The sequence below is a fragment of the Canis lupus genome, chromosome 22 (assembly GCF_048164855.1).
Source record: "Canis lupus baileyi chromosome 22, mCanLup2.hap1, whole genome shotgun sequence".
NCBI lineage: Eukaryota > Metazoa > Chordata > Mammalia > Carnivora > Canidae > Canis > Canis lupus.
The window spans coordinates 43,054,890-43,079,420 of record NC_132859.1 but is presented as its reverse complement, the minus strand read 5'-3'; the positions used below and the strand labels follow the sequence as shown (position 1 = coordinate 43,079,420).

At 38.7% G+C, this 24,531-nt stretch overlaps 1 protein-coding gene across 8 annotated transcripts in view; it reads left to right on the top strand.

Moving 5' to 3' along the window:
* MYRIP (myosin VIIA and Rab interacting protein) overlaps positions 1 to 24,531 on the top strand; it is a 360,876-nt gene that overhangs the window by 137,619 nt on the left and 198,726 nt on the right. For all 8 annotated transcript variants that reach the window (XM_072793244.1, XM_072793246.1, XM_072793248.1 and 5 more), the window contains one exon: positions 12,924 to 13,145. In XM_072793244.1, coding sequence (XP_072649345.1) covers positions 12,924 to 13,145 — 222 coding nt within the window. The remainder of the gene's footprint in view (positions 1 to 12,923; positions 13,146 to 24,531) is intronic.

Genomic DNA, 24,531 nt, shown 5'->3' with positions numbered 1-24,531 from the left:
TTTCCATAATGGTAGAAGCTTAAGCAATGGACTGTTAGGAGGTATTTATATTCATCTGGCCAGCGCTTTTGTTTTACTGTAATCCCTGGCCCATTGGCTGAGCTTGCTTGGGAAGAAAGAGTACACACTGAAACACACAATCCAGGCCAGGCCTTCTGTGCCAGGGAGAAAGGAGGCCACCACTGTCCTCCTCTCTGAGGAATTAATTCATTGTCCTGTAGAAGGCCCATGAACAAATGTGTGGTGAGTGCCATGAAAGAATTAGACACAATGTCTGGTGGTACTGGAAACACGGTAGGGAAGGGGACATTTGAAATGGGTCTGGAAGGAAAAGGAGGAGAAATGTACTGGTAAGGAGTGAGGGAAGACACATGGGGGAAAGAACACGAGTCAGCACAGGGACATTATTCGGAGCTTGAGGGAGTGCCATATAGCCAGAGTCATCATCATGCCTTTCTAAGTAGTGATGAAGGGCAGCCATGTATTTTCAAGGTCAGTCATTCTGCATGCATTGTTGCAGGTGGCTTGCAGAAAGTCTGCAGTGGTGTAGGCTGCTGCTGCTGAGGGCCTGAGCTAAGGAGAGATGTGTTTAAGGGGTATCATAGTACTAAATGGATAGGATTTGGTGCACAGTCACAAGCAAAAGAAAGCAAAAGGGAAGAGTTTGGGGATGGCTCTTAGGATTCCAGAGGGGCCTCGGGATAGAAGCAACTTAGTGCTCTTTGTGGAAAGATCTGGGGATGGAAATAATGTCTATAATTTTAGACAGTTGGAGTTCAGTCCCACATAAGATGGCAACCTGGAGACCTTAGCTGCTCCAAACCCTCACCTGAAGCTTAGGAGAGCAGGTGGGACCAAAGGTGTGAGAACCACTAGCACACATATTGTTATTGTGACATACATGGGACTCAACTCCTCAAAGGGGGAAAATAGAACAAGATGAGGAATAAAGAACAAACTCTGGGGAAGATGTAATGCAATGTGAATTAATCTGGAGAGAAAACCATAGCTCCAAGGGAGTCTCTAGTAGCCAGGGAGCAGAGTGGTCAAGAGAACCAATGTCAAGGAGGTCAGATGGAATGGGGACTTCAAAAAAATCTCTGGATATGACATTAATGACTTCTTCTCTCTGAAGATCTGTCAACTGGGATCCCATCAAAACAGAAACCCTCTTAATACTTCACACAAAGGTTTTTAAATTCAGGAATTGGCTATAAAAGTGTTTGAAGAGCTGGTAAAGCAACAGGAAGAACATGATGTTCCAGAGATCAGTAACCACTGGAGCTGCTTCTGCTTTTAGGGCTGGAGAAGAAAAGGAGAAAAAGTGTAACTTGGATTCCACGGGCTTGCACTTGATGGAGTCAATGGCTGCTGTTCCTTTGCTGCTGAAGGAGCCCCTACTGCCAAGAGGGGACCAGAAAGCCCCATTTACCCACAGTTGCCTGCCTCTACTGGAACAGAAAACAAAAAATGTTGTCTCCTTCCAACTTTTCTGGTCTCACACAAATACCTCCCATTGGTAGACCCAAACCAACACCAAGAGGGTCTAGAAGATGTAGTTTCCAGGTTTCCATCCCTCTTTGCTACATGGAAGAGACCATGGAAAACAAGAAAGAGGCCTAGTTCCAATAGCCAATCCCTGAGGGAGCATACTAAAGCAATTGTTTTTATATACTAGGTGCTGTTATTTCTCCTTTACAAAAATGATGGTGTGTATAATCCAGTTAAGACATAGGCAGAAGACATAAATACTTTTCCAAAGAAGATATCCAGATGGCTTACAGACACATGAAAAGATGCTCAACATCACTCATCATCAGGGAAATTCAAACCAAGACCATGATGAAATACCACCTCACACCTGTCAGAATAGCTAAAATTAATAACACAAGAAACAACAGGTGTTGGCAAGGATGTGGAGAAAGGGGAACCCTCTTGCATTGTTGGTGGGAATGCAAACTGGTGTAGCCACTCTAGAGAACAGTATGGAGGTTCCTCAAAAAGTTTAAAATAAAACTACTGTGCTATCCAGCAATTGCACTACTAGGTATTTATCCAAAGGATACAAAAATACAGAGTCAAAGGAATACATGCACCCCAATGCTCATAGCAGTATTATCAACAATAGCCAAACTAAGGAGAGATTCCAATGTTCATTGACTGATGAATGGATAAAGGTGTTTTGTGTATACATGTGTGTATATACAGACATGATGGAATATTAAACACATAAATACACAGACATACATACACAAACACAATGGAATATTAAACATTAAAAAAATGAAATCTTACCATTTGCAATGACATGGATGGAGCTAGAGTGTACTATGCTAAGTAAAATAAATCAGTCAGAGAAAGACAAACACTATATAATCTCACTCATGTGAAATTTAAGAAACTAACAGATGAACATATGGGAAGGGGGAAAAGAAAAAAAAAGGAGAGAGGGAAACAAGCCATAAGAGACTCCTAATGATAGAGAATAGACTGAGGGTTGATGGAGGTATGTGAGTGGGGGATGGGCTAGATGGGTGATGGGTAATAAAGAGGGCGTTTGTTGTGATGAGCACTGAGTGTTGTATGTAAGTGATAAATCACCAAATTCAACTGCAGAAACCACTATTGTACTGTATGTTAACTAAGTAAAATTTAGATAAAAAAAGAAAAATAAATAAATAAATAATGTATAAAGTGCTAATTTTTACAGGACATATTCCATGAAGTGAGGAACTATGTCTTGTTTTCTTTCTTTTCCTCATGCCTAGGATAATAGGTGCTCAATATTAAGTGTGAACTGAGTGAACAATTGGCAATCTAAGGAATAGTGTCTATGATCATGAAATGGTGCTACATATGTCTGTATCAGAATTACTGTCTCTTTAATAGCAAACAAGTGGCATGTGCCATCACTTCTCCCTGCTACACTCATGGCAGACACTGCTAATTTATGACTCTCTAGCTCCATTGAGCTTGTGTCTATACTCTCAACACATGGTGCTTCACCCACTACCAACCAACCAGAGTTGGCATGGTGGTGAAAGAAACCATGAAATACTGATAGGCTTTTCAGATATCCATTGCAGTCAGAAGAAGGCTAGACCAGATTAGACGACATTGCTAAAAACTAGACCAACCATGGTCAACATCATTAGTCATTTGGAACATGTAACTCAAAACTACAAGATACTACTTCACACCTCTCTAATAACTCAGTGTTTAAGCAGTAAGTAAGAACTGGTCGTTCTTGTCCAGATACAAGCACAAAAACCTTGACATATAAACAGTTGTGATTGAATATTATGGGTACTCAGACCTCTGGATATCTTGCTAATCCAAATGAATAACTAGTATTTGATTATTGTTGCTTTAGTCACTTAAAATCTTTAAGCAACTCCAGAAAGTAGGAATTATTGTTGCCACTCAGAAAACAGAGGCTCAGAATGGTTGGGGCTGTTGGGTAAATTGCTGAGCTCAGCTATGCCCCCTAGCCTGTCTCTAAACCCATCCCTCTTTCCCATGAGGCTGACCATTTGGGGCTTGGTTCTTCCCAGAACATTTTGAAGCAGATACCTGGTCTTGCATGATTCTTAGTTGATTCTGCCACCAGCCACTGTAAGTTGTCCAACACAATTCTACTCAATGTCCTCCTCCATGAGGTGTTATATAGGGCATTGAATCTGATAAATAAGAGATAGTTCAGAAGAAGGCCATACTATTCCTCCACTGAGCCTCTGGTTCAAAATACTCCATTTGCTTGGAACAAATTTTGGAGAGGTTGGAACAGTTTTATCATCAGATACTCAGATTTTAATGCCATTGGAGTTTGCAGCCCTGTGTATCAGGAAACAAAACTCATAAAGCTCCAGTGATCTGTGGATTGACTTCACAGAGCTCTTTTGATCCCCAAAGACTTTCCTTCCTGGATGTTTTATCCCATTTAATTTAGTGGCTCTGAAATATCAATAGAAGCCAGTCAATTGCTAAGGCTGTTCTTATGTTGTTTACAGATGTCAGAGCTGTCAATGACTTAGCTCATCTCCTGCTCTAAATCTGAGAGACTGGAGAACATCATCTTCATGCCTCAAAGAAAAAAACCTCTGTCCTGTTTCCCTGTAAATATTTTGTTCACCCAAATATAAATTATCAGCTGGCCTGTAACCTCCCCTTCTAATTCTGGATTCAGCCTCCCCTTGCTCCCTAATGCTCAAGCAACAAATAAATATTAAGCAATGCTATGCAAAGCAGTTAGTTCTCACATATATTGGCAGCTATTTAAGACAATTCAGTACACATTGAAAGTTAATACTGCAAACACACTTGAATTGTCATGGAAACATGTTTATGGTTTGTTGTTGTTAAGTGAAAAATGAAATTATAAAACTATACATAGATTTCCAATTCTAGTAGCAGGGTAGGGTGGGCTAGTGCAATCCTTCTTTGTACTAAAAACATTAATAAATTATAAGACTTAATATGAGAAAGAGAAAATATTTGTAAATCATGTATCTGATAAGGGTATTATGTCCAGAACACATAAATAACTCTCACAATACAACAATAACAAAGATAAATAATCTAATTTCGAAATGGCAAAAGGTTTGAATAAACTCTTCTCCAAAGAAGATGTACCAGTGGTCAATAAGTACATGAAAAATTGTCGAACATTATTCACCATTAGGGAAATACAGTGAAAACCACAGTGAGATACCATCTCATATTCCGTAGGTTAGGCATAATTAAAAAATCAGACACTAACAATTGTTGGTGAGGATGTGGAAAAATCAAAACCCTCATGTTTTGCTGTTAATGATGTAAAATGGTGCTATCATTTGGAAGACAGTCTGGCAATTCCTTAAAAGCTTAAATATATAGAATTACCATACGACCCAGTAATTCTACTCCTGGAATTGAAAGCATGTTCACACAAAAACTTGCTCATGAATGTTCATAGCAGCATTATTCATAATAGCCAAAAGAAGAAAACAGCCCAAATGTCCATCAGTTGGTGAATGGATAAATAAAATATGGTATATCCATAAATTGAGAATTATCTGGCAGTAAAAAGGAATCTTCATTCCTTTTTTTTTTTTAAGATTTTATTTATTCATGAGAGACACACAGAGAGAGGCAGAGACATAGGCAGAGGAAGAAGCGGCTCCCTGCAGGAAGCCTGATGTGGGACTCGATCCCAGGACCCCAGGATCACACCCTGAGCTGAAGGCAGACACTCAACCACTGAGCCACCTAGGCATCCCAGGAATGAAATTTTGATACATGTTATAATACAGATGAACCCAGAAGATGTGCAAAGAAAGAAGGCAGACACAAAAGACCGCAGTATAGTATGATTTCATGTATATGAAATGTCCAGGATAGGCAAACCTATAGAAACAGAAAGTACAAGAGTGGTTGGCAGGGGCTGGGTGGGGGAGGCCAACAATGGGGAGTGACTGATTGGTGTGAGGTTTCTTTTGAGGATGATGAAAATGTTCTGGAATTAGATAGTACTGGTGGCTAGACAACTTTGTGGGTGTACGAAAACCATGGAATTGTACAATTTATAAGGGTAAATGTTTTGGCATGTGGATTATATCTCAATTTTTTTAAGTCAAGGGGGGAAAGTAAGAAAGGGCAACTCCCAGGGGGTGTAAGTAAAGAGAGAAGTAAAGCTGAAGGGTCAGCCTAGATAGCTAGAGAAGGAAGGGGCTATGGTGGTGGCTGCAGTGTTCATTTCTGCATGGGGGCAGGAGATGTGGTTTGAGCCTTTGGAGGACAATCAGCTGAAAATGAAACACCTGTATAATGTTTAGCATTGAAGGGTTTCACTCTAGGTGACAAGGGGCACCTAGAAAATTTCTACTCACTGGTTTACAGGAGCTAGAAAGCAGGTGATCTTTGCCTAGACCCCTGGGTGGAAGAAAAAATGTCTCCCATGAGAAATCAAAGCTCAAAGTCCTAATCCTGCAGTACACATGGGATTGGAAATCCAAATCTTATTACTTATGTGCTACAGGATTTTCCAAGCTAAGAAACAAATATGAACCTGGTTTGGAATCAATAACCCCTCTGTGGTGCCTTGTGAAAACAAATGCATAGTTGCTCTACTGCAACACTTAATAGAACAAATGCACTTACAGGAAAAGTAAGCTTTAAAATGATAAATCATAAAAGCAAATAATCTACCTTCAACAAGATTTAATAGGCACACCTAGTAGAAGAATTACCACCCCTTCTAAGAATTTAAGATAATGTAAGAATCAGGAAGAGGACATAAAGGAAGTATATTTAAAATAGTTAAAAAAGAAAGATAAAAGAGTGAATAGGAACCAGGGTTGAATGGCACAAAAGAGTGAAGGACAAGGCAGACTTGGGTGGAAACAAATCAATATAACTTCTGGAAATGAAAATTGAAGTCAGTAAAGTTTCAAAAAAGTTAAATAGTGGAGAAAACATGAATGAAGAATTTCTAAACTAGAAACTAGAACTGAAGTACTTGTTCCTAATGTATCTCAGAAATACAAAGAGATGACAGAAGGATTAGGAGGTATGGAGGATCAGGAAAGTCTTGGCATAGAATTCCAGAAGGAATGATTAGAGAAAATAGAGCAGGGAACAGCATTCAAAGTTATAATTGAGGGGTTGTTTAGAATTCAAGAAAGCCTTAAAAAATTACCAAGAGTTCCAAGCAGAACAATGCAAACAAATCCCCATTTAAACATGTCATAGTGAACACCAAACAGAATGCCAAAGACAGAACAAAACAAAACAAAACCAGTGAGAAAAGTGAGATTTCCTACAAAGGAATAATCACATTGACAAACTTTACATTACATTTGATGACAGAAAAAAAAATGGACTAATTCCTTCAGTATTATCTGGTGCTTAGTGAAAGGGAAAATAAGGGAAGGGAGAAGAAATGTGTGGGAAATATCAGAAAGGGAGACAGAAGGTAAAGACTGCTAACTCTGGGAAACGAACTAGGGGTGGTAGAAGGGGAAGAGGGCGGGGGGTGGGAGTGAATGGGTGACGGGCACTGGGTGTTATTCTGTATGTTAGTAAATTGAACACCAATAAAAAAATAAATTAAAAAAAAAAACAAAAAAAAACAAAAAAAAAAAAAGGAAAAAGAACTGTCAACTTAGGATTCCATACCCATTTCAAGCATCATTCCAACATAAGGATGAAATAGACATTTTCACCAAATAAAGGGCTCCTAGAGTTTTCCTTGCTTGTAGGAAAAATTGCCCGAAGAAGTTCAGCAAAAAAAAAAAAAAAAAAAGAAAGAAAGAAAAAGAAAAAGAAAAAAAAAAAGAAAAGAAAGAAAGAAAAAGAAAAAAATTTAAAGAATAGGAAACATCAGAGGCAAAAAGCAATGATGAACAGAGAAATTGGTAAATGTGGATAAATCTATGCAAATGTCAACTTAAAAATAGTAAATGAATTCTACTTCTGCTAATGGCTAGGTAAGCTCCTATTTGACCAACCTTCCTGCAGGTAGAAACTATACCTTTTGGACACAATACAAAAACTGCATACCACCCCATTTGCCCAGCACCCCATTTGCAACCAAATCCAGCAGATACAGGAGGGATGTTGACAACTGGAGGAAAGAAATGAATTTCCTTTTTGTCTGAGAGCAGATCCCAGACAGCATCAGGTGGGGTGGTATGAATCAGTTAAACAATATTAAGAACAATTTTTGCAGTTACAAAGCAAGATTGAGCTAAAATATTATCGATAATAACATAGAACATCAGAGGGAATTAACGCTTATGTTGTTGATAAGAGGAAAGCTGTTAACATTAGGTATTAATCCCAATATGCATGACAACCACTAAAAGAAATGAAAAATAATAAATGCCAAATCATACTTGGGAAAACAAAGAGAATGAAGAAAATCAACCTAATAGAAAGTAGAAAAGGAGAAAAAGAGGAAACAAACACAATAAAAAGAAAACACTAAATAATAGTAGAAATAAATCCAAATATATTAGTAATCTAGTGCTTGCTTCAGCAGCACATATATGAATATATTAGTAATCTCAATATAAATGGTTTAAACTTTCATGGTGAAAGGAATTCTCATACAGCACAAAAATAGAAAATTCAGTTATGTCTGCTCATAACATCCCAATCTGAAACACAATACAAATGTTGAAAGTGAGGAGGTATAAAAAGATATTCCCTGGCACACCATCAATTAAAAAAAATAACTAAAGAAATAACTAATATAGATTATAAATATAAGACCAACTTATTTATTTATTTATTTTTTAAGGCCAACTTTAAGACAAAAAAGTATTATTAGTGATAAACAGGGTTGTATGTAATCACAAAAGGAAAATTTCATTAAGAACATAGCATTTATGAACCTTGATGTACCTTACATTATATTCTTAAAAAATATAAAGTAAAAAATTAACCAGAATTGAAGGGAAATAATAGATCCACAATTGTAATGGAAAAATTTAATGTTTTGCTCTTAATAAATAAAGGATAAATATTATTTTCTTTTTTTTTTTTTTTTTTATTATTTTCAAACACATATGGAACTTTACAAAAATTGAGCATGGAGTAGGCTATTATGCAAGTCTCAACAAGTACTAGAGAATTAATTTCTTCCAGACCCTCTTCTCTGATCAAAATATATTTAAAAAATCAATAACAAAAGTCCTATATTTGGAAATTTTAAACCTGAGAGTTATCAAATATGTAAAACAGACTAACAATAAAAATGTTCTTATTGATAATCTGTGTGTTGCAGTGAAAGGGATATGTGGAGAGTTTTATAGCCTTAAATTCACATTAGAAAAGAATAAACATTAAAAGTAAATGAGCTTTACTTTTTAAAATTTATTTTTTAAAAATTAAGTCTAGAAAACCCTAAAGATTGCAAAATAAAAACTTCTAGAACTGATAAATGAATTCAGTAAAGTTGCAGGATACAAAACTATATACAGAAATCTGTTGCATTTCTCTACACTAATAATGGAAGTAGCAAGAATGAGAAATTAAGAAAGAGTCCCATTTACAATTGCATCAAAAAAAAATCTAGGAATAAACTTGACCAAGGAGGTGAAGCCCTGCACTCTGAAAACTATAAAACATTGATGAAAGAAATTGAAAATGACAGAAATGCAAAAATATGGAAGAGATAATATTGTTAAAATATCCATACTACTCAAAGAAATCTACAGATCTAATGCAATTTGCATGAAACACTAACATTTTTCACATAACTGGAACAAATACTCATAAAATGTGTATGTAAAAGTCCCCAAATAACCAAAGCAATCTTGCAAAGCCAGAGGTATCACAATTGGAGATTCCAAGATATGCTATAAAACTACAGTAATCAAAATAGTGTGGTACTGGCACAAAAACAGACACCTAGATCAATGGAACAAATAGAAAGCCCAGAAATAAACCCAGGCTTATACAGTCCATTAATCAAAAACAATAGAGACAAGAATATGCAATGGGGAAAAGACAGTATCTTCAATAAATGGTGCTGACAAAACTGGACAGGTACATAGAAAACTGGACAGCTACCTGAAAAAGAATGAAACTGTACAACCACACACAAAAATAAACTCAAAATGGATTAAAGACCTAAATCTGAGACCTAAAACTATGAAATTTCTAGAAGAGCACATAGATAGTAATTTCTTCAACGTTGGCCATAGAAACATTTTTTTTTTCTAGATATGTTTCCTCAGCAATGGAACCAAAATCAGAATTAAACTGTTGGGACTACACCAAAATAAAAACCTGCACAGCAAGAAAATCATCAATAAAACAAAAATTTTCAAATGATATATCTGATAAAGGGTTACTGTCCAAAATATATAAAGAACTTAACAACTCAATGCCCCCAAAAAGAAATAATCTTATTAAAATGTGTAGAAACGGTAGGGCAGGGCAAGATGGCGGAAGAGTAGTGTCCCCAAGTCACCTGTGCCCATCGAATTACCTAGATAACTTTCAGATCATCCTGAAAACCTACAAACTCGGCTTGAGATTTAAAGAGAGAACAGCTGGAACGCTGCAGTAAGAAGAGTTCACACTTCTATCAAGATGTTCAACCACCCTTGCAGCCCAGGAATAAATACTACATAATTGTAGTGAATTAAAAAAAAAATCTGTAGAAACCTGAATAGATTTTTCTCCAAAGAAGCCATACTGATGGCCAACAGACACATGGAAAGATGATCAACATCATTAATCAGGAAAATGCAAATCAAAACCACAATGAGATACCACCCCACACTTGTCAGAATGGTTAGAATCAAAAAGACAAGAAATAACAAGTGTTGGTGAGGATGTGGAGAAAAAGGAACCCTCACATTTTTGGTGGGAATGCAAACTGGAGCAGTCACTGTGGAAAACAATATAAAAGTTTCCTCGAAAACTTAAAAATGGAAATACCACCTGATCCAATAATTCCACTACTCGATATTTACCCAAAGAAAACAAAAACACTAATTTGAAAAGCTACATGCACCCCTATGTTTGTTGCAGCATTATTTATGATCACCAAGATATGGAAGCAGCCCAAGTGTTCACTGATGGATGAATGGATAAAGAAGATGTGGTATGTGCATACAATGGAATATTACTCAGTCATAAAAAGAATGAGTTCTTGCCACCTACAACAACATAAATGGACCTAGAAGGTGTAATGGTGAAGTGAAATAAGTAATGGTGAAGTGAAATAAGTCAGCTAGAGAAAAACAAATATCATATGATTTCATGTATTTGTAGCATTTAAGAAACAAAGAAAAAGGAGATAAACAAAAAGCAGACTCTTGACTATAGAGAACACACTGCTTGTTACCAGAGGGGAGAAGGGAGGGAGGATGGGTGAAATAGGTGATGGGGATTAAGAGTACCATCGCTTACCATGATGAGCACTCAGAAGGGTATAGAATTGTTGAATCACTGTGTTGTACACCTGAAATTAATTTAATACTGTATTTTAATTACAATTCAATAAAAAAGAGAAAGGAATAGAGCAAACTCAAAACCAGTAGAAGAGAAAAGTAATAAAGATAAGACTAGACTTTATTGGAATGGAAAATAAATAAGCAACATAGTCAACTAAACATTAGTACTTTGTTTAACAAAATAAATCTCAGAATGTACTGATCAAAGGGCAAAAAAGCTTAGGGTCAGATAGGCAATATTTGAAAAGAAAAGGAGACATGATTACAAGTATAGCAGAGGTCTTAAAGTCATGAGAAAAATCTGTGAACCACTTTATGCCAACATACTTGAAAATTAAATGAAATATAGGTAATTTCCTAGGCTTCACAATCAAAACAGTATGTATAATATTATCATCATTTCAAAATGGGAGAGCAAGGGAGGGAGAAAGAGGAAACAAAAAGAAAGAGGAGATGGTAGGGGCAGGAGAAGGAGAAAGGAAGACAGAATGGTATGTAAAAATAATTCTGAGTAGTGGAATACAGGTAATTCTGATTTTTTTTTTCCTTTCTGCTTACTTATGTTCTGATTAATTTACTCCCACTCATAATGTGTCAGACAAGGGCAACTCCTATTTATGCAACCATTGTTCACCATTTAGGCCAAGGATTTTGAGAATTTGCATCTGGTCAGGTGGGCCATGGAGGCCCCTGGAAAGAAAAAGGGGTGAGGAGAGAGTCTGAATGCACAGAGATGGGACAGCATTATGGCCCATGGCAGGGCCCTGGGAGGGAGCCCAGAGGCAGAAATGGTTGAGGACTTGAACTCCATCTTCCCATTGTCTTCTCCACTGTATGTCTCTTACAAGGACACTTGTTGATGGATTTTGGGCTTGCCGGGGTAATCCAGGATGATCACACCTCAAGATTTAAATTATGACATCTCTAAACACCCTTTTTCACAAATAAGGAAGAATTTCAGGCTGTTGTGCTGAGGGCATGGACAACCTTTTGGGGGTCCACCATTCATCCCACTGCAGAGACTGAATGACAAACTTAACTACAGAAAAATGAAGCACTTCTAAATAATGAAAGACAGCACAAGCCAAGCTGAAAAGACAAGTGCAAACTGGGAGAAAGTGTGTACCATACCCATCATAGATTGATCTGGGATGAATTGCATAATTACAAACTGGGCATGGAAAAAATCCATTACTTTGCTTTTACTGTTGTGGGCATCCATTTTTATAGCAGGAAAAACATCTCAAATTTGCCAGGTCAGAGTAACTTGGTTACCTGTCAGTCAGTTTTCCTAGGAGACTCCACCTGTTTGGGGGTATCTTTATCTTAGGATTTCTCTTTCCTCCTCCCTGAGTGTAGACAGAAGCATATGCAGTGTGATGTTTTGCATTAATATGGCTGGCTGTGTGCCCAGTATGACCGTGAACTCTGTGGAAGAAAGGATTGTCTTTGATTCAGTTCTGAATCACTAGTGCTTGGGATTTGTCCATCATCCAGAGAATCTTTATTGACTTACATTGATATGAAAGCTTTTAAAATCCCTGGGTGCTTTCGTTTCAGGGGTGTTAAATAAGACCAGGGCCACATTTATCCTATTCCCAGCAGGGCTGTTATGAGGATTAATGTTTGAGCATAGATGATCTTCTGCTACTTTAAAAAGGCATTAAGTTAAAGGTATTATTTTCCAAGGATGTGCTTAGTTTTTATAATTTTATCTCAACCTATTGTCTGAAATATTAGTAATCAGGCTTATGTGATTTCTCATAGAAATCATGACATGCTGAAGTGCACAAAAATTAATCCACCATCAGGGTTCCTTTCTGGATATCATGTCAAGCAATTGGTCTTTCAGAGTTTATCATTTTGTGGGAAGATCCTACATAGTGGCTTGGCCTGTAGGTGGCCCAGGTGGATGCTTTATGGGAGAGCGTCCTGACGTGGTGTGCTATTTCTCTTCCCCTCCCGGTTGCCCAGCGAGATGAAGCAGAAGCTGGCTGAGGAAGGCAGCAAGTGCAGCATCCTCTCAAAGCACCAGAAGTTCGTGGAGCACTGCTGCATGCGCTGCTGCTCGCCCTTCACCTTCCTGGTCAACACCAAGCGCAGATGTGCCGACTGTAAGTTCAATGTCTGCAAGAGCTGCTGCTCCTACCAGAAGCATGAGAAGGTGTGGATCTGCTGTGTCTGCCAGCAAGCCAGGTGAGTGGCCAGGGGGACTCAAGGTGCCTGCTGGTAGCACTCTCTTCCTTTAGCCAGACAGAAGCAGCAGAGGTTGCCTGGTCAGCAGAGTACTTACCGCAGTAGAGATTGCCAGTGTGTAGGACACCATGTGACCTTCACAAAGAGAATGAGGGAGGGCTGTGCTTCTTGTCTTGTCCTTTCATTCATTCATTCTACAGGTGTGTGCTGGATTCTTAGGAATTATGCTGAGTGCAAGAACATGGTGGTGGACCAGGCAGTTTGCTTAGGGGGGTGATGAATGCTTGAGTGTTGATCATGGTATAGACTGATATGGGCCTGACCAGTTCACCTGTTGACTGTAGGGATGCAGAGCAAGGAGCCACTAGCTCTAGGGCTTGGAAAAAGCTTCACAGAAAACAAGAAATAAAGACAGGATGGTAAAACATGAAAAAGAATTACTAACGTAAAAAGGGGTAGGGATGATGGTCTCTATGTGAAGGAAATGGCTAGCATGGAGTCTCACAGAGATAGTGTTTTTATTCTCCCTCAGTGACTGCCAGAGCATTTCTTCGATACACTGAGTATTTGGAAACTAAGAAGTTTGATAAGTTAGGGTCTGGTTTTTGTTCCTTGGAATTTTTAAATTTTTGCTGATCCTAGCATCTGCAGAACACATTTGTATTCATTGCATCTTTCCATAATGCCTTTCACTGTGAGCAAGACAGAGACTGGCTGGTCCCAAGAACACATATAGGAGCTCCTGCCTCCCTTGTCTTTTCCTTCCTTTGTTCCTCCTGCCTTGTTTGCTCACTTATATCCTTTAATTTATCAAGGCCCAGCATTTTCCCATAAAGTTAGTTAATGGAGATGACTGCTGAGCTCCCTTGAGATCCCCAGGGACTCAGTCTCTGAGCTATAAAGAGAAACCAACTGAAGCAGATATGGTCTGTTGTCCAGGATGTGGTGCTGGCCAGGTTCTGCATATGACTTTCAGAGCAGGGAACCTCTTCGAGTCCCCGTATACCAGCTGGGTAAGAGAAGAAGCCCTGTGACAGCAAAGAGAGGGAGGAGACTTTAATTGTAGGTGAACCTACAATTATGGTTGGGAGTGGATGATGCAAACAGATTTGTTCCATGTCTTCCCTTTCTCAGTAAAGGTGGGTTAAGATCAAATGCATGCATATAACAAGTGAGTTGGATGTTGGAGGAGATGATGTGCAGTAGACATTCTAGAAGTTGGAGATCCAGGCTTTTGAGCTGGGTTCTGATCATTGATTTGTGTACTTCCAACCAGTGCATTGTGCATTTTGCTCCAACCATACTCGATCTCACCTATGTGGACCTGAGGAAAGTAGATGGTCAGGTTCATCCTGGGCTGGGGAGTTTTGAAAGACAGGGTTTGGAATAGATGCAAAGGTAGTAGAGTTTCAGATATTTAAAATGTAGACATTAGAATGATAGACTAATCTGGATAGAGAAGGAAGGAAGGACAAAAAGGAGATGTAAATAGTTGGAAGTAAATGAAGATGTCATTCAGCTGGAAGTACCTGGTAAAGTTAAAGAACTGTCACCACGGGGGTACTTAGCAGAGAAAATTTGTATAGGAGAAAAGATGTTTGAAGTAGGGGTTTCCGAAGCAGATCCATTGGATGGTGAATGTGAGTGTAGAAGGCTGAGGTCTAGCTGAAGAAGGCATGAGACGGAAAGGCAAATGCACATGGATTCTGAAGGGACCAGGTTGATGGCAGAAGTATGGAGGTGGAGACTAACCCATGGGTGACACAATTTTCTTGAGTAAGGAGAACTAGCAGGCCAGGAGGTGACAGAAATAAGGAATGGAAGAGCATAGTGTGGCTGAATGTCACGATTGTGCACCCAGCAAGCTGGGTGGGTCTTACACAGCATTGGACTCAAACATCTGCCATGGCACCACCGTCTTGCACCCATATTAGTGACCAGCCTAATCCATAGTGAATGCCTCAAGGACAGGGACCCTCCCTGTCTTCAATTCCAGTTGCAGCACAAGAGCCTACAAAAGGCACACAAATCTTTGTGAGTTGAGTAACAGAACAGGACAATGTTCCAAAGCAGCCAAATGCATGGTACAAAAGAGGCTTCGGAAATTTTAAAGAGAAAAGGATCCAGAGAGTATAGGGTGTTAATGAGGTTTCCTGGAAGATGAGAGGACCCCAGATGGAACTCATGTTGGGAAGAGAAATCACAGGGCATTCTTGGAAAAGGTATGCCAAAAGCAAAAAAGATCCCCCAGGGTGTGCAGAGGGCCTGGAACAGACCATTCTTTGTGGTAGCATGTAGAATTAGGAAAGTTTAGGTAAAGAATTTGGGTTTTATCCTCATGGGGTTATGACATCATTGAAATTTCAAACCCTAGCAGTTATTAAAATATGCTATTCTTTACCATCAATGTATTCACCCCCACACAGAAGGAAATACTAGTACTTGCATGATCTTGTTTCTTTCAGTTTTTCTCTATTCCTCTTCTCAGTGGATCAGAAAAATTCTCCAAATCTACTAAACAGTTAATAGCCATACGACATGCAGTCACAGCCTTTTGACCCCACATACCCTGAGTTGTGTGTCTGGGTCTATTATCAGTTACAACTAAATCATATGTTGCTTTCATCAAACAGCAGTGTATTAAGTGAGCACTACACTACCTTGAGATCATATCACTTATACATGGAAGAACCTTGCTCAAAAGCCAGTCTTCTGGTAAAATACTGTGCTATTTCACTTATATTAGATTGTCTCAAGCAATAGTCAGATATCGAAAGGGCAATAAATGGTTTGTAAGGCTATATTTTAAATTTCTATTTCACATTGCTAACCACTTAATGAGGAGGCAGTTGGCTTAGGTAAACCCATTAAACTAAATGTTGCATCATTTCCATGTCAACATTGCATGACAACTCCCTGAGCCTTGGAAGGGCATCAGAAAATAAAGAACCATTCATAGAAGGATACCTTGAAAGATATCCGAAAAACTAATCAACCTTTGTTTATTAGTTTTTAAAGAAAGAGGAGGATTACTTAGAAGTCATCTACATTCTGTGTGTCTGGAACAGATAGAGCACATCACACTTGTTTAATCAAAGTTGGCAGAAGGAGAATACTGAGGAAAAGTTGGAAATTTTGCTGGTTCATCATGTCATGTGGAGACATTTCTGGGAGTCTTAGGATTGTAATATTGATGGAAAAGTGAAGCTCATTCTCTATTTTACTCCAGTTCAATATGGGAACCTATCTAGGGAAAAATCAGCAGTGTGGCAGGTTTTTCTTCTAGAAATTTCTCTAAGGCCCAATTTGGTAAAGAAGTATGTCTGTGGCCAAAGCACCTCAGTTATATGACCTGTAGGCTGACAGTCTTTCATATTTTGAAGGATGCCTCAGAAGCTTTATTTTACTTATGTGGTCAGGCTGTATAACTCAGCACTACGTAACAGCCACAGCCAAATTCATCATGTGAAGCATTTAAGGACTACTTTGATTTGAATCATGTATGAAAAATTTCTGATTAATAACAGCTTGTAAAGCCTGTCCAGTTTCTTGAAACAGAAAAAAATAGTTTAAAACAGATTGTTTAGACTTTAAATACAGATTTTACTTGGCAAAAGCTGGTGCCACACTGGAGGATGGCATTGTGGGCACTATGGTGCCATCCACATTGTTCATCAGTTTCTCTGCTCCTGGTGCAAACTGAGATTCACCTCTTGGTTTAGAAGTGATTTATTTTATTGTGGATATTTGTCCAGCAGATTCATATTCAAGCAGTTGGATTTAAAACCACTGTATAAAAAAAAATAAATAAATAAAACCACTGTATACATGAGAATCTATGAAGAATACATTGTGTGTGTGTGTGTGTGTGTGTGTGTGTGTGTGTGTGTGTGAAATCTCAGTGAAATGCTTGATAGCAGCTCTATGAAGTTGCAGAAGTAACGACTTTTGTGAGGCCACATTCAGACCCATATTTCACTGTCCACTGGCCACAATGTACTTTTTCTTTCCTACATAAATTAGTCGCATTTTTGCTGCATTGATTTAGTTTCAAGCTGCTTGTCCAGAGGCAACCATATGCATATAGAGCCATGAATAATTATAAGAATTCTTGTCCACAAAAAATTAAGGAGCTAGGAGTTGAGTGAGGGTAGACATTCATGCAAAAATATTAACAAATTGCATCAGAAATAAATGACTTTATCAGGCACCTGGGCCTGTCTATGGTGTAGTTCTAAATGAGCAACTTGGGTTAGAAATGTAGGGTTCATCAGGAAAGACCCAGATAGTGTCTAATCTCTGTAAAACTGGTAGAATTTGTAAATTCAGATTTCTTCTCTTTTGTTTCATGTCCTAGTCTTCTGTTTGGCTATTTATTACAATAAAAGTATTTTAATTTTAAGTGAAAACTCCCTTTTAATGGTCATTGCTATAATTATGATCAGCGGGTTAGTTCATCATCCATTCTTTTGCTTCATATGTTTTCCATTAGGCTATTTTTGTGAGGCACCTGGGTGGCTCAATCGGTTAAGCATCTGACTCTTGGTTTTGGCTCAGGTCATGATCTCAGGATGGTGAAATCAAGCACCATGTGGGGCTCTGGCACTCAGCATGAAGTCTACTTGGCCCTCTCCCTCCCCCTCTGCTCCTTTCCTTCTGTCCCTCCCCCCTGTGTGTGCACACACGCTCGTACACACGCTCTTTCAGATAAATAAATAATAATGTATTTTTAAAAAGCAATTTTTGTTGTCATTTTAGAATTTTTAACTTTAACTTTGGAAAATAAATATTAGATGAATTTATTAGAAAATGAATGATGGATTCTTTATTTTGAAGGTTATAAAGCCAATGGGATACTACTGAATCATTCCCTTTGTCATATATATATGAATTTATCTTTCAACAATTTATTGTATAGATTTGTTCAAACATCATAAATAAGGATGTATAGTAGTTGCATTTAAGATATTCTGCAGGAGATAAAACTTTGAGAGTGAGCCCAGACCTTGCTCAGCCATTGTCATTGGGGGTTGAATTGGTTCCAGAATAATGCTCTTATTATTCTTGAGAACAAATGGTCTTCCTAGTTCTCTGCTTCATTATAAAAATTGTTCTCTCTGATTTTTTAAAAGATTTTATATTTATTCATGAGAGAAATATATAGAGAGAGGCAGAGACATAGGGAGAGGGAGAAGCAGGCTCCTCAAAGGGAGCCCGATGTGGGACTGGAGCCCAATGTGGGACTCCATCCTGGGACTGGGATCACACCCTGAGCAGAAGATGGACGCTTGACTGCTGAGCCACTCAGGTGTCCCTGTCCTCTCTGATTTTTGTCACTATGTGCTGTTATCTTTAACATAGACCGATTTGGGAGATTGTTGTCAGAGAATGTGAAAAAAAAAAATTATCCTTGGAATTGAAATCAAAACACATCTTCTCATTATACCTGTGTCATTTGCTTTGTTTTTTTTTTCTGAGACAACTTTAGGCTTCATTTCTTTTAACTTGGAGTTGAATATCCTTTACTTGTATTCAATCACTTATTCCTTGATTATTCACATGGTCTACATGATCATAAACTAGCATTCTACCCTTTTGGTATAAACTCCACAGTATGTTTTAGAGATACACCAGTGGATTCGCAATATCCCTAAAGAAGATACAGTATTAAAAAATCATCACTATGGAATAAGGCCGTTCACAGGTGAGCAAATATATGTGAAGATACTGAACCTCACTAGAAAGCAAGGCAACAGAGATATATGCTTCAAGTAGTTTTGTTTTTCTCATCAAATTAGTGATTTTTTCATCATTCTGCTCAGTGTTGACAAGGGTAGATTGAAATCATCCACTGCTGGTGGGATCGAAATAGGCATAACCTTTTACCAACATGTATCAAGGGCCTATAGCATGTCCAAGCCCCTGAACCCAGTAATTTCATTTTTGAAAACCTATACCTGAAGAGAAGATGGAAGATTTTTTAATATTATGTAAAAACGAGATGTATGGAATTATTATGTTTTTTAAAGGTTTTATTTATTTACCCATGAGAGACACAGAGAGAGAGAGGCAGAGACACAGGCAGAGGGAGAAACAGGCTCCATGCAGGGACCCTGACGTGGGACTCGATCCTGGGTCTCCAGGATCATGCCCCAGACTGAAGGTGGCACCAAATTGCTGAGCCACCCGAGCTGCCCTGGAATTATTTTTAATACAAAAACAGAAGTAATCTAAATGTCCAACAGTAAAACAGTGGAAATAAATTGGGGCATATTCAACTTGATGGAATATGATAAGGCCTTTAAGGAGGAGATGAGCACTGGATGTTTACTGTATGTTGGCATGTTGAATTTAAATAAAATTTTAAAAAATAAAATAGCATATGTATTATATTAGCATGGGTAAATTCTTCCATTAAAATGTTAGATTAATAGGACGCCTGGGTGGCTCAGAGGTTGAGCTTATGCCTTTGACTTAGGGCGTGATCCTGGGGTCCCAGGATCAAGTCCCATATCAGGCTTCCTGCATAGAGCCTGCTTCTCCCTCTGCCTATGTCTCTGCCTGTTTCTCTCTCTGTGTGTCTCTCATACATAAATAAATAAAACTTTAAAAATAAATAAATAATAAATACATAAATAAATAAATACAATGTTAGATTAAAAACAATAGTGCTGGGATCCCTGGGTGGCTCATCGGTTTGGCGCCTGCCTTTGGTCCAGGGCGCGATCCTGGAGTCCAGGGATCGAGTCCCGAGTCGGACTCCCGTCATGGAGCCTGCTTCTCCCTCTGCCTGTGTCTCTGCCTCTCTCTCTCTCTATGTCTATCATGAATAAATAAATAAAATCTTAAAAAAAAACAATAGTGCTACAATGTACATGTAATATAATTGTTATATAATAAAATAAATAGAATAAAGACTGAAAGGCAGTTTACACTCATCAATGCTGTTAACATTAACATTGGGAGATAACATATGGATAATTTTTCTTTTACCTCTGTTTTCCATTTAGGTTTCAAATTTACCACATTTTACACATATGCTTCTATAACCAGGTATACATAAAACAAACATAAAGAAATCTAGGATGTGCTCCTTTCTCTCCTTCCCATTCCAAATACTACCCTCATCACCCCATTGTTGTTCTTCCTCCAGCAGCCCCCCTGCATTACACCACAGAGCTAAAACCACCCAGGTTCCCAGGGAAAATGGAACCATCAAAGGGGACTTGTATTTTGAAGTTCCAAATAATGGGCACTTAAGATTGTAGATATCAGGGATCCCTCGGTGGCGCAGCGGTTTAGTGCCTGCCTTTGGCCCAGGGCGCGATCCTGGAGACCCGGGATCGAATCCCACGTCGGGCTCCCGGTGCATGGAGCCTGCTTCTCCCTCTGCCTGTGTCTCTGCCTCTCTCTCTCTCTCTCTTTCTGTGACTATCATAAATAAATTAAAAAAATTAAAAAAAAAAAAGATTGTAGATATCAGCCTGTCAATAATAGATCTCCATAGAGACCATGACTGCAGCACCCAGTCTGATCGTTGTCAGAGTGACCTGAATCATGAAGCAGTTGGGAATTTTGAGAAATGTAAATTGCCCCCAGTGAAAGCTAAACATCTATTTTCTGGTCTCCGATTTTTTTACTATCAATAGATTAAATAGCAAATATATCAGGAGTACCTGTTATGGGCATGGGATTGAATTTGCCTTTTCAGATGAGTTATTTCATGTAACCCTTTCGAGAACTCTGTGAGAGGGCAAGATTAGCCCCAGTTTAGAGGCAGGGAGGTCTGAAACTTGGAATGACCAACTGGCTAGCCAAGATCACTTAGTTGGCCCCAAGTTCAGGACTCTCTTTACAGGCTCCCCCAGGAACACAACCTGAGCCCTTGGGCCCCATTCCTTCAGCTTCCCAGCAGGCCTGCTTGCTCAGCCAGCTACTGGGACCCTACTTTTAAGTCTGTGGAAGCCCCAGACAGTCTGTGCTCCAGTGTTAAAGGGGTAGTGTAGATTTCTGTTCCTCTTGAAGGCACTGTGTGTCTATAGGCAGTTAACTGGGCACTCACACTTCCTGTGCAGCCATAGCAATGAGGACAGCCTAAGACACGGGAGTGAATATCAGGGAGGAAGAGTAAGGTACCACATGATATTCCCTTCCCTTTGGTACTCTGAGCTCCTCACGGCCCTCTTAGCTGAGGCCTTTCACTCTCACATGTATCCGGTCTGAACCACCAGGGTTGAGTGGGTACTATATCCACTGAATGACTGATTCTCTAAAAGCCTACCTTTTAAGGGAAAATACAGACTATGACATTGTGTGACACTGAGCATTAAGAGCATGAACTAAATCTTTGAGATATTTTGGTAAACCATTGGCCTCTCAGCACATCTTTTAATAGGTTTAAAAAAGAGAAGAAAGATTTACTTCGACAAACAAAGCTTAGTAGGCTTTTGATTAAATCTGTAGTGTTCACAATGAGCATTTAGGATACATTTTTCGGCTGATAACCATGGTTTTTTACTAACATGTTTGTTTAGATAAGGAGCTGTGACAGCTAATTTTATGTGTCAGCATGGCTAGGCCATGCTCCCCAGGTATTTGGTCAAACAGTAGTCTAGATGTTGCTGTGAAGATATTTTTTAGATCATATTAACTTTTAAATCATTAGATTCTTAGTAAAGCAGATTGCCCTCTATAATGTGTGAGCCCTGTCCAATCAGTTGAAGGCCTTTGAGAAGAAAAGACTGAGGCTGACAGCCTTTAGACAAGCTGCAACAGCCACTCTTCTCTGGGTCTCCAGCCTGCTGGTCTACCCTGCCAAAGATTTTGACTTGCCAGCATCCAGAGTTCTATGATCCAACTTCTTAAAATAAATATCTCCCTCAAGAGATGATGATGAAGATGATAGATGATAGATAGATAGATAGATAGATAGATAGATAGATAGATAGATCTCCTATTGGTTCATTTTTTTCCTGAAGGAATGAGAACTAATACAGGGACTTTCAAGGAATGTAGGACAAGGGGAGATGGGAGATAGACAGAGAGAAGTGAAATGGGAGACCCTACTGTATATTCTCCTGCTTGGCCCCAGAGAGAGGAAGCTACAGGCAGAAACAAAGAAGCTGTTTTCACCGTGGAACATGGGACCCAACAGTGTTACTCTGCAGCCTAGAGGACAGTGTATGATATAGACCTGGGGAGGGAGACATTCCCATTTGAGAACAGAAGCTCAAACATAGGGAGGATTACTGGCCCTAGTAGCACTGAGGGAAGCTGGACAGTGATTTGGCATTTGCAAAGGAGAGAAGGGCCTGGTGGTAGAGAATCCTAAATCCAGTGGTTTCTCTACAACTGGACATTAGCAGGGATTAGAAAAGGGAAGCACCACCAGTGACTTCCCGGGAGACTTCCTAGGACTCCAAAAAAGACCCAGGAGACACACTGTAGGTGGAGACTGATGTCCTTCCTGCTTTGTTCAGGAGGAGACACAGAACCCAGAACATCAGAATTGTAAATAAGATTACCACATATGTGTATCTTCCCTTAGGTGGGGAGCTTGGGGAAATTTGAGTTGCAGCAGTAATGCAGGCATTGATTTAGGCAAAGCAGGAAAAAAAGAAAACTTGGGATATGAAAAAGTGGAAGATGAACCACCTCAGTCAATAAATGGGCCCATGACCCTAAAAATGCCAATCTGATCCTCTCTGGAAATTTGAATCTTGGGTACAGCAACACATCAACTGAGGCAATTAGAGCTGAGTCATCCCAAGATAGGTGACAAAATGATGACGGGTGTTGATGTTCCCATTACTGAGATCTCTGATGCTGCTGCCTCAGGTCTTAGATATTCAACTTTTCCCTCAATTCTTTAAGCCATCAGACCTTTTCATTAAGTTACCTTTTCAAAGAAGTCATCCAGATTTCATTCTTGCTGTTTAAAACAGAACCTAGGGGCACCCTGGGTGGCTCAGCGGTTTAGCGCCACCATTGGTCCAGGGCGTGATCCTGGAGACCCAGGATCGAGTCCCAAATTAGGCTCCCTGCATGGAGTCTGCTTCTCCCTCTGCCTGTGTCTATGACTCTCTGTGTCTCTCATGAATAAATAAATAAAATATCTACAAAAAAATAAATAAAACAGAACTTAAAGAACTGTAACTGGTACGTAGACATAATACAATCAGAGCTGCAAGATAGAAATTTTAGGCCAAGGAGAAGAGGCATGTGACCATCCTGACATGGGACTGAGAAGGGGATATTTTTGTTTTTTGCGTGTTTTCTAATCTTCCACACTTAAATGTGTTGTCTTGAAACTGGCATGTCTAGCCAATAATTCAGTGTGACCTGCAAGAAAAAGAGTTCACAAATTTCTAATTGTCTAAAATCCCTGTTGCATAACAAACAGAAAGGGTTTCAGCTATACATTAATTCAATATGTACTAGGAAGAGAAGAGCTGGTCTATGAGAATAGAGGAAGATGTGAGGGTGTAAGTGATGTTTGTGTATAGGCCAGGAGTGCCACAAACATGTCCTTGTACCTAACGGCTGAGCATTATCCCCTTTTGTAGGTCAGGTGATTTCTGCTTCTTTAGTTTCAATGAAATTGAAGGAGGACCTAAATGACCACTAAAAATAATATTGAATCCTATATTGCCATGTGATTTCAGGCATATAACTCAGATGGAGTTCAAAGTTGAAGGACATTACTATTTAAAAAAAACTGCTTCTGTTCCCATCTATAGTAAAAAAATTCCTCAGAGTTTAGTTTTTAATAAGAACACATAAAATGAGTGCTAAACACAATCTCATTCAAATAATAAATATCCATCTGTGCATAAAGGAACCAATAAAAATGCCACCTCACTACAAGACACATTTTCAATAAGTAAATGTATGTTTATGTTTCTTTACTATTTATCAGAATTTGAATATATGTATGAGGGGTTTTTTTTGTATTCCAATAGAACTTTATGAGCACTGAAGGTTGAATTTCATGCAGTTTTCATATGCTATGAGATATTGTATATTTATGTTCTTGACTAATTGTATCTTAATAATCAGAATTGATAACTAAACCCAAGATAAATATTTTGACACTTTGAGCTTCAAGGCTCAAAAGTTAATTAAATTCAATTTATTGCACATATTTCTGTGACAAAGAATGATATCAGGGTGATAAATAATACATAAACATAAAAATATGTGACATTAAAGTGAAATTCTGAAAGGGAAGTAGAGTGGGATAGAAATATCTAGTCAAAGAGAGAAATGAAAAATGTTAATATTCTGGCTGTTAAAGAAGTCAGCAGGCAATGGCCCACAGACCAAATCTGGCCTGTTACCTGTTTTTATAACAAGTTTTGCCGGAACACAGCCATGTTTATGTACA